Source organism: Oryza brachyantha, chromosome 2, assembly GCF_000231095.2.
Source record: "Oryza brachyantha chromosome 2, ObraRS2, whole genome shotgun sequence".
Classification (NCBI taxonomy): Eukaryota; Viridiplantae; Streptophyta; class Magnoliopsida; order Poales; family Poaceae; genus Oryza; species Oryza brachyantha.
In genome coordinates, this window is record NC_023164.2 from 23,575,747 (window position 1) to 23,594,053 (window position 18,307).

Below are 18,307 nucleotides of genomic sequence, written 5' to 3' on the forward strand. Positions count from 1 at the left end.
CGCGTGTTTATTGCGAATCAGACGGCACAAAATACTATCAAAGTCATAACACTATTCCTCTCTAACTTTTGTGCATAAAGTTAGAGAATACCGTTTGGGTGGGTGAGGGGGACTGTTCATCAAGCTAACATAGATTATGCATGTCATTCCATAAACAACAGCAGAGGAACTGAATCACCACGATTGATTTCAAGCAATCCCAGGGGCAGTATTTAAAATTCGTACTGATTGTTTGAGACCCCTGACTACTGAGCATTCCTGAAGAATCGTAAAACTACGTAAGTTTGTGAACAAGTAAAAAGACAAGAAAACTAACACGCAGGGAAAAACACGTCATTTCCTAAACTTGCTGAATCGCGCGATGTCTTAGGTAGTACTAATGTTTCTATGTATGCTAATGATTTTGACAATATAAGATTTATATGGATGCTAATTATTCTATACATATATACAGACATTATAGTAATAATCAATAGATGAATTGAAACATAGCTAAAACATCTTACGTTATAAAACGGAGAGAGTAAAAAGTAATCCCACAATCTAATAGTATAGGTGTGTTTGCAGTTACCTTTTTAGGTTAAGATTAAAGTAAAAAACTATTACGATTGGTTGAGATAAAAGATAAATGAGAAAAATAAATTAAAAAAGATCGTGATTGTTTGAGTAGATGAATGTCGAGCATAAATTTAAAACTCTAAATATCCTTAGGTTGAAAAGGAGACAACGAGTAGGAATATCTAATGATGCATACTAATTTGGCCTTGGAACTTTAGCCCGCCAAATGGCCCTAGGACACTTTTAGGGTTTTAATGGGAAGATTCGTTTTGTTTTTGTTTTGGTAAAAGTCCATGTTACCTCCGTTAACTATGGCTCAACTTTTAATTTTGTCCGATCAACCATAAAACCAAACATAAAATTTCCCTTCAACTTCCTCTAGTACTTCCTCTAGAACTCGCAACCATTGGGGATTCTGGATGTGAAGCAAGGAGCACATTGCCACCATTGCCGCCTATGTCACCAAGTCTACCCATATTGCGCTCTTTGTCCACTTGCACCACAATGAGCTGTACCGTGCGTTTCTATTGTGAGCTCAATGTAGACAAGCTCAAACTCGAATTCCACTGCCACCTTCCTGAGCAACATGGCCACCGGGCTAGAAGGGGCCACAACGACAAGCTGTCTGCATCAACCCCTCCCTGCCATAGCTATGCTCCTCCAACGCGGCCTAGAGAGCGAGGGCTCGAGTGTCGTGGCAATCGGTATGCTTCTCTAGCAACTTCTTTCCACCTACCATATTTTCCTTGTCAAATGTGCCAATAACTTCCTGGTCCTAGCACACTTTACCATGGACAATTGTCGTCTCCCTCACTTGATCCACCTTCGATCACCATTTTGCATCACCCTAATGAGAATTGACAAGAGAGATGTAAAATGTGGAGATAGTCTAACAGGTGGGCCCTATGTTTGACCATACTGTATTTTATTAATAGTCCAATGCTACGTATTTTCTATATAAGCGCTACATTAGACTAGGAGTGGTTGTAGGCCGACTTATGAGAAATTTAGAGTCGTCCTAGTTCAACTAAATGAATTAAATTGACTAAAAATTTAGTTTATTTAGTTGAATTAGAGTTTTCACTAAATTATCTGTAGGTTAACGTGCGCCCATTCGCTACATTTGACAAAAGACCATATCAATAATGCAACGTTGGTGTCACGTCGGACAGAACGGCCATCCAAACCGATCGGCGAGTCTATGTAGCAGGTTTTGTGGTCGAGGGAGGTACACTAGACTGGTGCTATAGTGAACGGATGCAAAATAAACTTTATGGGCCTTTTGGAAAAGCGCGTCAGTTTCGGACTCAACAAAGAACACGGTAGCGAGGCCCATGATTTGCGGGCTCGGACGAGCCCAACAAGAAACCGATTTAGCCGAGACGAAAGCATCATAGAAACCCCGGCGAGCCCATAGTACCCGGCAAGCATCGCGATCTCACTACTTCCAAACGGGCCACCACCCTGAGTGCGCTAGTCTACAACAAACCCCGCCGAGCCCAACTGCAGCGGCAGGCCTCGTCCGCGATTTGCTGTATGTTCAACCTGCCTCCCCTCTCCTCTCCTACGAATCGATGATCCCGGAGACTGAGAGATCACGGTGGTACGTAAGAGAAGGCATGAGATTGCCAGATCGCAACCGCAAGTAGTGAGATCGCGATGCTTGCCGGGTACTATGGACTGATTTTCGTATTGCCTACTATCCTATTCGCTAGAAGGAAAAAGAATCAATGCTACGCGATGTCTCTGTGCACTTGGGGACCCCAATTCCCAAGTTAATAAGGTAATTTCAGAGACTATTTTCTTGCTAGGAGTGTATACCATATAGGGCTTCTGCTGCCCCACAGTGAAAAGCGCATTATTCTTCTAATACCTATCTTGTACATTGTATCTCAGGATTTGATGTTCCGGCTGTTGCCGGTCAGATCGCTCATAGTTTTTTTTTTTTTGGGAACAATCTGATTGGAATTAATGATGCTTCCCAAGGATTTCCACCTGCAGGTCATCCATCGCACCTCAAATCAGAAGAATATGATTGAGCTAAGGATCATAGCCTCCCCTCCCATAATTCATAAATGATGACATGTCCTTCTTACAGTATGTTTAATCATACCGAGACTATAAGCGAATCACGTTTGCATGTTTAACATCCAGTACTGCTATATTGGAAATTGTTACTCCCTACGTATTTTAATAGATAATATCGTTGACTTTTTGGTACACATTTGATCATTGGTCTTATTTAGAAAACTTATTTAATTATAATTTATTTTCTTGTAATTGAATTTATTACTAAAAGTATTTTTAATTATAACTTACACTTTGCATACTTGCACAAAACTTTTGAATAAGACAAATAGTCAAACGTGTATAAAAAATCATGATATTATTTATTAGAATACAAATGGGGTATTTGTTTTTAGAACTGCAAAAGAAACATAGTTGAGGTCAATTTGGACTCAGTTTTCTTGTTTTTGATAAAAGAGTAAATTTTATACAACTACATCTATTTTGTCAAAATTATCATTTTGTTGCGACTTTAGCTAATATTTTGAAAAACTGCAACAATACCGTGTGATCTATTAAAAACTACAACTTTATTTGTTTGGAAAGTTTTGGACCCATATGTTATACAAACATGTTGGTGAGTTGGGTCGACATGTCATACTCACAAATGAGGTAAGTTGTACTTTTATGAATCATTAGTTATTATTGCAGTTTTATGAAATAACAATGTAAAGTTGCAGCAAAATGATAGTTTTGTAGCTTTCTAAAGTTTACTCTTGATAAATGAAAAAGACAAACAGGGCTTGTTCAGGCTCTGCGGTTTTGCAGTTGTTTTATACTGGAAAGTGTAACTGTACGAAGATACGTGCTTAGAGAATTAAGGTTCCCACTAGATATTGTCCAGAGGTTGTTACAGATCAGAAACAGGAAAAGATTAGGTACGTTTAATGCATATCTAGTAGTTCAGTACATCTGTTCGAAATGTGAACTAATGATTGCCAATTACTTTAATGCTTTGTTTGTCATTTCTGATCATTGATAGATTGGTCCGTACTGCTTTGATATTCAGGACTAACTGCATAGCGTAAAAGATAAGGCTAGATCATGAACATTACTGTTGCATGCATGTAATGGTTATCTAGCTTTATAATAGATTCTGACTGTCCATGCAGGCCATCCAGAAAATTGATGTGTCATGTTTTCCTGACTTCCTGATCCCACGATATAGTACCTTTTCTGTTTCACTGTTTTTGCATGATCCCACTGGTTGACAGTTTGCCACTCCATCTAAGCTGGTAGTGAATGTTTGTAGGAGAAGCAGGAATCTTCAATGGATGAAAACATCTGTAGCAGAGACATGATCCATCATCGATCATTTGCTCGTGTCAATTTCCATAAGATGTAAAGCATTTCCAGTTGGACAGGTACTGTTCTCATTCTTCCTTTTTGCGTTTGATGAATTCCATTAAATTATTTTACATAGAACGATTTCTCATGTGATGCATCCCCCATATACCTTTTAGGTGAAATTGGGCTTTCTACGGATCTAGAACTCTACATCTTCAGAGAGGTCCTGAGCTGTAGGAGTTGCATAACAAAGGTGTCTTCACAGCATAGCTTTTGAGGTATGTACGTCTCATCTATTTATCCTTCTGCATTCTAGATAACATATTATTTGTTTTCTTTGACCTGGAGATGCGAGGAAACCTACCTTCACTTGTTTTCAGCATGTGCACTATATGCAGATCAAAACTTTGCAATAAACTTATCAGAAGTCCAGGTTCCACGAGACACAGATTCTTACCAACTTGTCGGAATTGTGATATGTACATAGATGATAGAAGGTGAATAAAGATAAGCATCAATCCATATTGTCGGGAATAGTTAGGTTGCTACCTTGTGATTAAAACATGACATTTGCAGAAACAATGAACCTTAGGCTTAGGGCTGCATTCATTTGGACCTTCCTGAGATTGGTCCCTCGACCGGAAGATGCTATTAAGCAGTATTACTCGACGTACTAACTTCCAAACAGATTTGGGACTTCAGTGGATGGTCCACTTCTTTGTTGCCATTTCTTTATCCTCAATTTTTCTTAATCACCGGCACTTCCACACTAAGCCAACAAACAATTGTTAGGAAAGTTGCAGTTGTCACTCATGAAGTAATGATTGATGTGATAAAAATTTACATACATCGCTCTCGATTCTTTCTCTGGCAGATGATACATCTGAAAGTGTGTGCTTTTGCAGTGCAGATAATGCGATCTTTTGCCATCTGATATCATACTGTCATCTACATCAACGAATCGACCTGAAGATAAAGAAATCAGGTAATGCATTACATGTAAGCAGGTTTAGTATTTTCTGCTGACTTCCCACTCCGTACTTTCGGATCCTCCCGACCAAAAGAGCACCTGCTAATTGATCAAAAAACTAAAATAACTGGTGATCTTGTAATCTACGTTAGAGATATGCACCTTTTAAGCAAACATATTTGTACTAGGATAGCTCTTGGTGGCCACCAAGGTCAGTGTCCACTCGCTGCTGCGCACTTGTGAGAGACAGGAAGCATAATTTACGCCCTCATCTGAATTCTCTCGCCATTGCTATCTGGTGCAGTATCTGTATGTGCCCCGTTGCCCAATACATACGCATCATACGTTTGCAGCACTGGGCCTACTACTCCTTGAGCTGTATTATCATCAGCATATATTCATTTCAGGCATCATATAGAATACTACAAATTAGTGGATGTGCCTCCGTTGTGGAGAACACCGAAACCCACCATGGCACTATGCTCCTCTTTCTGTCTCACTACAGGCTCCAACTGTTCCCGCATGGGTTTGTCTTCTTGCAGCTGCACACGCACAGAATAATTCATACTTTCGATCGCAACTTGCAAAAGTTGGTCGCTTGCCTTGCCTGATGCTGCACCATGACTCGTGCTTTCGCTAACCTTACCTGCTTGCTTTCCTCGGTCACCTGTGAAGCGGTTCAAGACGTGGACGATGCCTCAGGGCCCTGAGTTTCTTCAGAAAAATCTGCTAGTGTCCTGTTCAGGCAGCCTGTTTGATCGAGCTTGAACGCTAGCTCTCATTGAATGTCTGAAGCCGATGGACGGATGGTTAGTCGTCGAACCGTCGAAGTTGGCAAGCTGCTTGGTTGTCCCAGCATATGATCAGCTGTGGTGCAGATGTTGCTGTCCCTCTCTGCGATGGGGTCAATTGTAGCACGGGGCTCCCAGAGGCCATGCTTCCATGGATGGACACACGCTGCTCCAAACGCGGATCAGAAGCATACTACCACACAACGCGTTTCGCCTGCGTTAAGATGTGGCTGCCCCATCCTCTGCTTCGCATGGTCCCCCTGTTCAGGTTCAGGGCTCATCAGGGGGAGAGAGAGAGAGGTGAGTACCGTGCAGTGAGGTGAGGTCGGTCCCCTTCTGCTTGCTGGGCCGTGCGATGCGGCAGCTAGCGTGATGGCACGCTCGAGGGTTCGGCACTCGCTTTCGGTCGGGGGGCCATTTTAATTAAGAGCTGCATGGACGCACGCCGGACGGCGACGTCGTGAGCACGGACGCCGGAAAGCTCGACGGAGAGAGAATGATAGAGCCCCCGGTCACAGCCTGCAGCAAGATGCTGTCGGGGCGGATCGACGGGGACGGACGGCCCCGGAAGGGAGGAGATGCGTGAGCTTGAGCCATCTTTTACACAAGAATTTCTCTCGATGGTGTATCCCCATCCTAAACACATTCATGCTGAAGAAGGATTGCATTTTTATTTTTCTCACAGCTCAGTAGCTTGATCAATTAATGGCAGCCAGCTCGAACGGTTGCTCTATCACGTCCAGTGATCCAGGGGGACACCGGGAGTAAGTGCAGGGGCGCGAGAGGCGGCAGCGAAGCCGGCATGGGGACCGACCGCTGCAACCTGCACACGGAGGTGAAGCCAGTGCCCTGCTATACTAACTGTAGACTTGTAGTACTGCTCCATAACGTAACGCTGTTGGCATTTGTTTTCCGTTTTAAAAATGTTTTGGGTTCAGATGAGAAATTATATGGCCCGTGGTTTTTCTACGCGTGTTCCCTTTCGTTGTTGCTTTCGGTGTTTCACGGTGCCATCCGCGTGAGGCCACCGAGGGCAACGCGCCAGGTGCGAGACGCCATGAAAACGCTGGAGTCGCTCACAGAACTGTAGCTCCGTCGTCCCTGCATGGAAACGTGTCGCCCCTCTCGTCTTACCGATCCATCCTGCTCCAGTGATTATGGCCACATCCCGCTCCCTACAACGGCTCGAGGCCACCCGTTCGCGTCGAGCTCCAAACCGGCGCCAGTGGCAGTCTTGGCCTCACCTCCGGCACCGTCAATTCGGCGCAGCAGTGAGCCCCATTGGCATCACACTGGAAGGCCTCTGCGTTATGGAGCATTCACGCCCCGGTCGATCTCGTCGTACAAGGCTACAACGCCTGTGACGGAGACGTTGTTTGGCCGGCATGAGGCGAGAGGCCGGCGATGGTCATGCCGTACCAGGACCGGATAGTGTGGCCATGATGCAACAAGGCTGATCCGGGACAAGCGAAAACGTCCGGATTGTTTAGACGATCAGGTTCCAGCTGATCCTGGGGCTGGAAACCGTCGATTTTTTACGTGTCACAGGTCGGCACGGCACCTCTCTCATGGTACCGAGGTTACGTTTGGTTGGGGGGGGGGGGGGGGGGGCGGACACGGGCGTGTGGCCGGTCATAACACGATCGTTCGCGGGGGGCCTCCCCCCCGTGATACGTAGTATTCAGAAACTGCCACACGCAGGGACGCCGGTTCGCTCACTGCTATGCCACAGTTAAATCTGCCGGTCCGGAGGAAGCTGACACAAGGAAACGGGCATGGCATCATGGCGCGGCGTGGCGTGGCGCTATGTGCACGTACGTACGTACGCGTCCATGTCATGGTCAGGCGCGGCGTCAGACGCCACCGTCGATCGTTCAACGCCCGCCGTACCGTCAGATCAGACCAGAGGCGCAGATGGGCGCCGGATGGATGCGTAGATCGGACCGGCTCAATTAAAAGCTTTTTCTTTAGCCTCTTCGATGGATCGGAGAACAAAGTCGATGAGAGAAGGAGGCCGAGAGCGTGCGTGCATGCATGCAGATCGCAGAGGACTGCGCCGCTGTACCGCCTGTACGCCCACGGCGTCTCGTCCTGCACGGCGCCTTTCGCGTGTAACGTGACGTGGCATGACGTGACGCCCGCGCGTGTGCCAGCGCTTGGTCCGTCCCCACGCCGCTGCGGCTTTGCGCGAGCGGGGCGCGATGAGAGCAGAGGCGCCGCGTGCCGACCGCCGGCCGAAACGCGGTGGTGGCCGCAGCCGTCGAACGGCGCGCGCGTGCACGCTCCGTTCTCTACCGCCGGTACGCCCGGACACGACGTCACGAGTGAATCCTCCGGTGCCGCGTACTGCAGCGTGCGGGTAGCGCGACAGGCCGGGCAGGGTGCGTTCCGCCGACCGGGTCGTACCTAGGGATGCTTTTGCTTCCCCGCTTTCGTGCCGATCGAACCCTTTTTCTCTTTAGCCATCGATGGTCGAGGCGATGGCATGATGGGGGTGGTGGCCTAGGCTACCCCGTCCCCGATCGTCTTTTGTTGCTCCTTCCGAGCGCGCACACCCCATCATGAGCTCTCTGGCAGACGGATCCATGGCTTTTGCATGCGTGCCGCCCGGCCGGTCGCGGGCTCGCCGCTCCCTTTGTACTAACTAGCACGAGTTGAGACTTCAGAGGACTCGCCCTCCAGCTCCCGTGTCTGGAATCTCTGAGCCGGCCGTGCTATCCAGTGGATCCGATGCAGGTGGGAGTATGCCATTGCCGTCGACCACTTGACCGTGTGGGCATGGGAGTACGCCGTTGCTATCGACCACTTGACCGGTCCAGTCCAGACTTTGGCTGGTTCCATATCTGTGCTGCGAAAGCTCGCTTCATCAGATACGACGACGATCGATTCATACCTAGCTTCTAAGAGCTCTGAAACTTATCTTGGTTTGGTCGAAATAATTGAATTGACAGCAAAAAAATTTTTGAGGTAAAAAATTGACAACAATTCAATGGGGCTCTTCGGAATGGTAGATGCTACACTACACACCCTCTCAGTGTAAACTGCTAATCAATCAGCCGTAACACATCACCTCTGGAATCAGAGACCAGGCAACGGCGATTCCTTCAATCCTTCGTGATAAAGTGGGTCACATGTTTGATTGCAGAAATTCCAGCTTGAACTGATGCAGATGGCCGGTGATTATTCGCGGGCATGCATGCATCATGCATGCCAGCGGGCTGGCTTGGCGGAAGGTCACCTCCGACCTTTTCGTGCAACCGTGAAACCAAACCATTTGGCGAAACAATGCATCAATGGCTAATGGCTACATGTCATTTTAGGGGTTTCAGAAAAGTCTTAAAGGGTTAGTTAAAGCTGCGAGCATTAGGGATTGATCCGGTTCATCGAACCATGAACTTGTTTTCGAGTCTCTTCTTATTAAATCACGCGGAGGAAATCTCGCACCCCCTCACCCTCAGTAAGATTGGCAGACCATATTCGCAGGCTCGCCATCAGACTCACCTGGTCAAAAGGAGGGCAAGAAAAATGCCTATTGAATTCGCTTGATTCATCTCGAACCCCAGCTCTAAAATAATCCCAATCACCATATCGCAACGTGCCTTTTTCCTTTTGTCCAAAAAGTTTCGCAACGTGGATTCATCATAAACCCGTGTCAATTCCCCATTCCTACAGCTCTATACATGTGTTAATGCTTTGTAGTTTCTTAAGCTTACCCACCTCTCATTTTTTGTTAGCATGTTTTAAGTGGTTAAATAGTGAAACTTTATATATAGAAATTATTTAAAAATTAAATAAATCCATTAATAAATATTTAAATAATTAATACTTGATTGATTATATAGTAATCTTATTTCTTGTTTTATATGCGACTAGTTGGTTAATCTAAAACATAGTTTAGAATACAACATACGAGTATATGACGTCCTCCATATTTGAGAGAGAACATCTAAATATAGAGTTTGGATGACATCTAAAAATAGAGAATGAAATAGATGTTCTGTTGGAGCTCATTTTTTATCTCCCATCCTATATTTTCAGAATAGAGAATGGGATAGATAAACTATTGAGTATGCTCTAACTCCAGAGTTAGTTTGTCAGAAGTGGTTTGGGATCGCTAGAATATATCCCAAGGTCAAAAAATTGCAGATTCCGCCCTCAGATTTTTGGTTGACTGTGATTTAGGGTTCTCTCTCTTTTTTTCTTCCCTAAAGAGGCTGTGTACATGGTGAAAGTTACTAGCCGTGGAACGACTCAGTGGAACTGGCCTTAAACAACAAAGAGGTTTGGCGGCAGCAGATTGAGAACAGTGGTGGAAAAATGAGCAGGGGGAGCACAGGGACCCCAACAAGGCACTTAATGCGACAGCAACCTAGAGGGCCCTGCATGTCGCTGGATATGCTCCACCAGTCCACATCAAATCCCACATTAGCGCATAATGCCCTGCACCAAACGTAGGGCCACCAACTCCTTCACAATATTTTCTCCATCACAAGTTCAGAACGAATGAACTAATCTAATCAGTCGGTTAATAGTAGCGTAGACACATTATCTACTTGAAGAACCACCTACATCAACTCAACAATTCCGTTTATATCCATCTGTTGCCTCTAGCCTGTGTATAGAATGGGGACCTTAATCTGCTTCACAACCGTATCATGTGAGATCATTTCGTTTCTTGCTGGGTTAGAAGGAGCTCAGCAACTGATCTCCATGAATCCATGGTAATGTGTATTTCGATCGTCTCCATGATTATAGCTAGCTAGTGTCACTAGCTTCTTGGTGCCATTTCCACGTAAGCGATCTCATCAGGTACTAGTGGTAATTGGCGGCACACAGCTCTAACGGCCGACATGTCTTATCAAATCAGCAAACGCTGATGGGGAGGGATGCCTCGTCACCTATGCGTTTTTGTGGCTTCAACTCGGCCATGCGAAAGCGGCTGTTCTGGTAGCTGTGCTAAGCGATATTTGGAGCAGTAGACTAGACAGTAGTGTGCTCTTCGTTCAACCTACTCTCCCTCTGTCAAAAAAAAACGAATTATCCGGTTTCTGTGTTCAGCGTTTGACCATTCGTCTTATTTGAAATTTTTTTAAGAAATTAGAAAAAAAATTAGTCACACGTAAAATACTATTCATGATTTATCATCTAATAAAAACAAAAATATCAATCGCAAAAAAAATTTGAATAAGACGAAGAGTTAAAAATTGAAGGTAAAAAGCGAAAATTTGGTTTATTTTGAGACAGAGGGAGTAACTGTTCATAGAGTTCCAATTTGATGTAGATGTAAAAAGAATAGTAGAATTCAGTAAATAGACGGGAATAATCAGTACAACACACCCTCCAGTTTGATAAATCATGTACAGCGACATAATTTTCAAAATTTATGTGTAACCATGATTTTCTATTAATATAGATAATTATTTTTATTAAAATGTTTTTAAGATTTATCTATACGTTTTGTCATAACTAGCATGGTGGCCCGCGCAGACTGCGTGCGTGGCTAACTTCGTTATGAAATTTCTTATATAATATCAAATATAGTTTCATATTATATAGTAAAATATAAATATTAAAGTGTAAATATAGTTTTAAACTCAGACCTAATTTAAATCAAACTTTTACATTTGAAGCTCCACACAAAGTAAGACCGTGGTTCTTTTTATATTATCTTAATAACATATTAATAACATAATAGATGTAAGAATAATACTACAACCGACTAAAAAAAATCTGATTTTTCCTTTTCTTACCTAATTTCAAAAAAATATTATCTTTTTTTATCTATTATTTTGCTTCGATGGCTCGATAAAAAACACGATTTTCTTCATTTCCTTGTCCGATGAAAAAATCATTATCTTTTCTTTTTTTCCAAAAAATCACGTTCTTTTTTCTATTAAAAACTCCTTGTGCGATCAAAATATCATTACATTTCTTTTTCTTCTCTTATTTTCTTTCTATTAGTGTGGGATTTTCTAGCCCTAAGAGTAAACGTAGTGCTTGTAGACCTGATCTTTTATTTTTATCTTTTATAGAAACACAATGATGAGATGTCACATGTAAATAAACCTGATGTATCGGATCAAATTAACGTGCACGTGAATAAGCCTAATCTGTCCGATCAAATTGACATACCCGTGCAAATATTTTGATCTTCTTTCCTTTTTTTCTGATTGATCTTTTTTCTCTCTCTCTTATTTTTCTTCAATTAATCTCATAATTTCTAGCTCATAAGGGACAATGTGGATGCTCTTTTTTATATTACTTTATATATATTGTTCGTGAGAATTTCTAGTACGATGGCCCACGCATACTGCACGGGCTAGCATTGTTATAAATTTTATCTATATAGAGTCATTTATCTCGATAGTAATTACTTTTAAATTGTTAATTCGGATATTAGTTTTTTTAGTCATATTTTTACATGGAATCCCATTTTACTTGTGCATTAACTCTTTTATGCATAATATTTAATTTGTAATTCAAATTTTATATACTTCTAAATTGTATTTGTATTTTGACTCTTTCTCTTAATTTTTTCCTATTTTTAACCAAAATTTTAGACCTTTCTAAATTGTATGTATAGATAGACTCGTCTCTCAATATCAATTATCTTAAAATTTTTAATTCAAGATTTGGATTTTTCTAAACTTTATCGACTCTTTTATTATTTTCCTTATTTTTAATCGATCGGTCAAATTAAAAAAATCTTTTCTTTTTTCTCTTATTTTTCTTTGATTTTCCTTGTCTGATTAGAAAAACCCGTTATTTCCCCTTTTTTCAGCCTGATTCCTATTAACGCGAATATCGTTTCCGATTGACCAAAATTTTAGATTTTCTAAATTATATTTATAGATAGACTCTTCCCTCAATATCAATTATTTTCAATTTTTTAATTCAAGATTTGGATTCTTCTAAACTTTATTACACATGGACTCTTTTTTTCCTTATTTTTCATCGGTCTGTCAAATTTAAAAATATCTTTTCTTTTTTTCTCTTTTTTCCTTTGATTTTCCGTGTCTGATTAAAAGTCCGTTATTTTTTCTTTTTTCAGTCCGATTCCTATTAACGTGGATATCGTTTCCTACAGTTTCTATATTCACCAAGTCTGATCCAATTAACGTGGGATTTGCTGTGGCTGCTAGTGGGCTCCACCTCCTAGAGCCCACTTAACGATCTCATTGCATGCACTAAAGATCTCCGGTTGGAGAGTCCCGATTTTCTTTGATTCTTTTCCAATTGCTTGTCCGATTGATTTTTTATTTTATTTTTCTTCGATTAATCTCAGAATTTCTAGCCCGCGAGGAGCAATGTGGAGGCTCCTTTTCCCGTTATTTTATATATGTAATAGATAGATGTTTCAAAATAAATATTTTAAAAACTATCGATACTTGAAATTTTAAAGGTTTGACCGTACTTTTTTCTAAGATGGCAAGAATTAAAGAACTATGGAATTAGAGGGAGTGAAACGCTTTAGGGTTCTTAAATCATTTCAAGTAATCAGCAATACCACGACATGAACAAAACAAGGTCGATCTCTTGTCAGAATCGGCGTCCGTTTTACAAGGGTCAGCGCAGCCAACCAAAATTCCCAATCCCCTCCCAAAACCGAACCGTTTCTGTGACCTGAACTGATCATGTGTCCCCCCCAAGCTTTGTACTTGTACATGCTTTTGGTGCTCTTTTGACTCACCATTGTCCTAGCTAAGCTAGCTACCATCCTGTCCTCCTCTTGACTCAGTTGACTCCCTTCCAATTCACCCACCTCCCAAACTACTTCCAGAAAGAAAGAAAGAAAAGAAAAGAAAAATCCAAAGAGTCCTGACTTTGCAAACAGTGTACCAGCTTAGTCTTCTCCTTCCCTCTTCTTAACATGGCTGGTGTCAGGAGCAGGATCTTTACATGCATGCCACTCGATTACAGGCCGAGCAAGATGTAGTAGACGAGGGTGATCGGCAATGCGATGAGCATGCCAAAGATGACACTGCGAGAACGAAAGGCATAAATGTCAGTGACCCATCGCTTCAGGACAGAGTTCAAACTGATGAGAGAATCTTGGAACAGCTCGTCAGCTACTCCTATAGTGTACGGTGTACTTACGCTGTGCTGAGAATGCTGGGGTGCACGCTGTACTCCTTTGCGAAGACGAAGGGGACAATGCCCTGGGGCAGGGCGGCCTGTTCGTTCGTTCGGTTTGAACCAAACAAAAACCAACAGAGAGAGAGAAAAAAAAGGTTAGCCAAAGTAAAAGGCTTTCATGCTGGCCAAACGTAAAAAGGGCGGCGGCCGTGGAGAGAGCAAAAGGGAGAGGAGAAAGCAGGCGAGCGAGCACGAGGGGCTGGGAAAAAAAGAACGATATTGGCTGGCTGCGCGCGGTAGGTTTGCATGCCCACACGGAGACCTTTATTTTCGGTGTGTGACTGTACTGTGTGTGACAGTGTGTGTCCCGCTTCACTTTTCCGTTCCGGTTTACCTGGACAATGGCGACGTGCAGGAGCGTGCCACGGAGGCCGACGGCGAAGGACGCCGCCGCCATCACGGCCGGCCCGGCCAGGAACCGCACGGCCATGGCGTACGTCGCCACCTTGTTCCCGCAAGCGATGATGTGCGGCTGCAGCGCCATGAACAGACCTGCATGGCGAGATTGCAAAATTGCAGTCAGGTTAGCATGGAGAAAAAAAAAGTGAAGTGGCAGTGGCAAGCAGGAATACTGACCGAGACTGAACATGGCCATGCCGAGCCCCGCGTCCGACAGGATCGAGATGGATTTCAGGACGATGGCCGGCATCTCGAAGTTCCACCTGCAACGGGAGACGCCAAAACGAGACGAACGCCTTGTCAGAATCAGACCACTGCACGAACAGATGGGCTTTGGTAGCAGCCGGTGTACGCACCTGAAGCATACGAGGGACCAGATGAGGCCGATGAGGCTGGAGTAGGTGTTGGGGTTGCGGATGAGCTTGCGCCACACCATGATCAGGATCAGGCGCGTCATCACGCTTGTCGGCGGCATCGCCGTTGGCGCCGCCATGGCTTTGCTGGGGTCGACGACCGCCGTCGCGGCCTTCTCGTCCCCTGCCTCGGCGTCCCTGTCCATGACGCCCCTGTTCCCGAAGCTGAAATCGTCCCGCTCCACGTAGTCCTCCCTGTCCTTCGCTCCATCCACTGACGTAAAGTATTATACTTGTCAGTACAAATTAGCCCAAGAAATGCTCCCCAAATCAGGCAACTGTAAGCGGTCAAGGAAAAAGATTGCTACTTTTACGGGGTGACTTGACGGCCGGGGCGTCGTTGTAGTCTGGCGCGCCGCCGCCGAAGACGTCGGACACGGGCGACGCGCTGGAGCTCCAGACGAACATGTGGAGGTCCTCGCCCTTGGCCTGCCCGTTCGTGGCCGCCTTCTTGGCGCCCTTGGGAGCCGCCGCCACGGCCGGGTTCGGCGCCGGGTAGTGGCCTGCCATGGGCGCCGCATTCGACGCGGGGAGCGGGTACTTGGGCTTGGACGCGTCGTCCTCGTAGTTGGACGGGCGTGGTGTGGCGCCGGTGCGGACGCCGAACGCGTCGGCCGCGCCGAAGTTGGAGCTGCGTCCCACCATGGAGTAGAAGTCGGTGTGGTTGAAGCTGGAGCCCCGCGGCGTCGGGTTCCGCGACGACTGCAGCGAGTAGATCTCGGCGTTGGTGAGGTTGCTGGGCCGCGGCGTGGTGCTGGAGAAGCCCATGGAGCGGCGGGAGTAGATGTCCGAGCGCGACGCGTTGGAGCGGCGCACGGTGACGTGTATCCTGCCGTCCTCCTTCACCTCCGTCTCCGTCTCGATGGCGTCCCTCCGGCCGTCGAGCGAGACGACGTCCGGGTCGACGACGATGGAGGCGATGTTGGCGGCGGTGTCCGGGAACTGCTCGGTGATGAGCATCCGCGCGCCGCGGTACTCGAACATGAAGAGCATGAGCGTGTACCAGATGATGCACTGCAGCACGACGATCTGCACCATGAGGCTGCCGGAGAACTCCCCGTACATGCCCTTGAGCAACGGGATCCCCATGACGAGCGTGTTGGGCAGCGTGGAGAGCGAGAAGAGCGTGATGGTCCACTCGAGGCTCCCCCGGCGGCTGAGGTGGCTCCACGCCGTGAGCATGGCCAGCACCATCAGCTTCTGCAGCGTATCGGCGGCGATGAACCGGAGGTTCATCGTGTACGGGTTGTTGGTGGAGATGAAGTGGAACGACAGCAGCGGCACCGCGAACAGCGCCACGAAGCGGTTGATCCCGGAGCACTGGTCCGGCGTGAAGATGCGCCACCACTTCACCGACCCATACGCCAGTATCATCGCCACGTACAACGGCACCATCGCCGTCATAACGTGGTAGAAGTCCGCCGCCGTAATCATCTTCCCCCCACTCCCTCTTCCTCCTCCTCACTCTATCTCCGAGCTCAGCTCAGCGCAGCTCGCCTCGCTCACTCTGTACCACTCTTTCACAGCTCAGCTCAGCTCAGCTAGTGAGAACCGAGCAGGAGAGGAGGAGGTGGTGGAGGAGCATTTGACTGCGTGTGTGCGCGTGGGAGGAGGGAGGAATCGATCGATCGATAGGTAGCGCGTTTTTATTTAGGCGAGATGGCAGCGGGGCCCGAGCTCCGTTTGGACCATCCCTTGGTTTTGCCTGCCTTTATCTATCGTGATGCGCTGTGCTGCCGTGCGGTGGTATCTGCAAAATCTGCAAGCCGTATGCAGTATGTATCCCCAGATCGAGCGAGACCGGCCGGCGACCGGGTTGGTGAGAGCCGCCGAGCCGTCGAAGACGCGCGTGTATGGATGGATGGATGGATCGATGCTGTTTTCTTTCGTGTGGCTCGTACATAGATACGCCCGGCCGGGTCGGACAGCGCTTTTGCCGGCTCCTAGCTTGGTCGGCTGATCGCGTGATGTACTGCTACTATACATCGTGTCCTTGAAAAGTACTATACGGTATCTGCGTACACTATGCATGGACCATAACGACGTAGTACTCCACACCATGTGCTCGGCACGTAGGAAATACGTACAACTGAGCGAATTATAGGACTGTACCATGCATGTCTGTCCCTGTGGTTCATATTTTAGAATTTCAGATCAGTTGTTTTCGGACTTTCGGTTATGCTTTAGCGTTGCTTCCGGGTAGACAAGACTTTCATGGAGTGTAAATTGGGGGGCGGCTCTGAATCAAATTTCCGTTTCTAAAAGTCTCGGTGCATAAAATCATTTCTCGTCTTTTAGATTCGAGGTACAGAGGATCGTCAGTCAGTGACGTGCCAGCTCCCTGTCCTTGCCTTTTGTTTCTGCCAAATCTTTGAGTTATCGGTAACGGAATCTTGAAAAGGAGCCATCAAAACTACCACAAATGTCCTGAAAATTGGATCGAGAAAAGAATCTGCTAGGCCTAGGCTGCACCGTAGCTGTGAATATTCCTGAAACAGCAACTCGATACTCTGATCCGGACCATATCTTTCGCCTCGGCCAGTCGCTAGTGGCAATAACTCGCAGTTGCAGCCATACTACGTTTAAAAAAAGAGTATTTTTTTCCTGTGCCCAGCGTTTAAGTTATTCTCTTATTTAAAAATATCATTTAAAAAGTTAAAAAAGTTTATCACACGTAAAATATGATTTATATTTTACCATTTAGTAACAATACAAATATTTATCATAAAATAGGAAAATGAGGCTCCACGTTGTCTCTTACGGGCTATAAATTCTAAGATTAATGGGAAAAAATAAAAGAAAAAATATTTTTTTAATCGGACAGTTATAAGAGAAAAAACGCTATTAATCAGTAAAAAGGGAAAAGATCACGTCAAGGAGAAAAAACGCTATTAATCAGTCGAAAGGGAGAAAAGATAAAGTCAAACAGACTTATCATATTTTATCGAAAGAAAATATGAGAAAAATTTACACATACACGTCTCAGTTTTGGAATCGGGTCTTGATCAATTGCAATAAAAAAAGAGAAAAGATCAATCGGGAAAAGACCACTTCAATCTGACAGATCAGATTTTATCGAAGGAAAATAGGAGAAAAAAAATATTTTTTAATCGAACAACTATAAGAGAAAAACTATGTGAGAAAAAAGAGAGAAAATAACGGGATTAAAAATTTAAAAGTAAGTGATATTGACACAAGAGTCCATCTATAAATATAATTTAATTTAAAAACATCTAAAAATCCGATTAAAAAGAATCATATTAGAAATACAATTTTAGAATTGAGAAAATAATAACAAAGAGTAAATACGTAAATCTCAGATTAAAAGTTTCAAAATAATTGATATTAAGGAAGAGTCTATCTATAAATATAATTTAGAAACATCTAAAATTCCGATTAAAAAGAATTAGATTCGAGATACAATTTAGGAATTAAAAATAAAGAAAAATAAAAAGAGTCCATGTGTAATACAATTTAGAAAAATTCAAACCTTGATTGAAAATTTTAAAATAATTGATATTGAGAAAAGAGTCCATCTATAAATACAATTTAGAAAGATCTAAAATTTCAGTTAAAATTGGGAAAAATTAAGAGGAAATGTCAATATATAAATACAATCTAGAAGTATCTAAAATTTAAATTATAAATTAAATATATATAGAAAATACTTTAGGTAGAAGTACATG

General features: G+C 44.5%; 1 protein-coding gene and 1 long non-coding RNA gene across 2 annotated transcripts; one reads left to right on the forward strand and one right to left on the reverse strand.

The window, feature by feature from the left end:
- Positions 1–3,143: 3,143 nt before the first annotated feature.
- LOC107303693 lies at positions 3,144–5,284 on the forward strand. The gene is made up of 3 exons (XR_001549657.1): positions 3,144–3,989; positions 4,089–4,190; positions 4,818–5,284. It is a non-coding gene; the product is annotated as an uncharacterized LOC107303693 (long non-coding RNA).
- Positions 5,285–13,187: 7,903 nt separating this feature from the next.
- LOC102720489 (auxin efflux carrier component 1a) lies at positions 13,188–16,296 on the reverse strand. Its single transcript, XM_015833904.2, has 6 exons — positions 14,930–16,296; positions 14,565–14,835; positions 14,386–14,471; positions 14,144–14,301; positions 13,771–13,847; positions 13,188–13,654 (listed from the first exon to the last, which is right to left on the reverse strand). Exons 1-6 carry the CDS (start codon positions 16,053–16,055, stop codon positions 13,588–13,590), a joined length of 1,785 nt encoding a protein of 594 aa, XP_015689390.2. The 5' UTR covers positions 16,056–16,296; the 3' UTR covers positions 13,188–13,587.
- Between the last annotated feature and the right edge of the window lie 2,011 nt (positions 16,297–18,307).

Bases quoted from the DNA above. Each gene is read 5' to 3' on its own strand.
- LOC102720489 (XM_015833904.2), bottom strand. From the start codon at position 16,055: ATGATTACGGCGGCGGACTTCTACCACGTTATGACGGCGATGGTGCCG. The intron at 14,836-14,929 runs GTAGCAATCTTT...ACTTTACGTCAG, and splicing joins CGTCAAGTCACCCCGTAAAA to TGGATGGAGCGAAGGACAGG. The intron at 14,302-14,385 runs GTCAGTATTCCT...CTCGCCATGCAG, and splicing joins CATGGCCATGTTCAGTCTCG to GTCTGTTCATGGCGCTGCAG.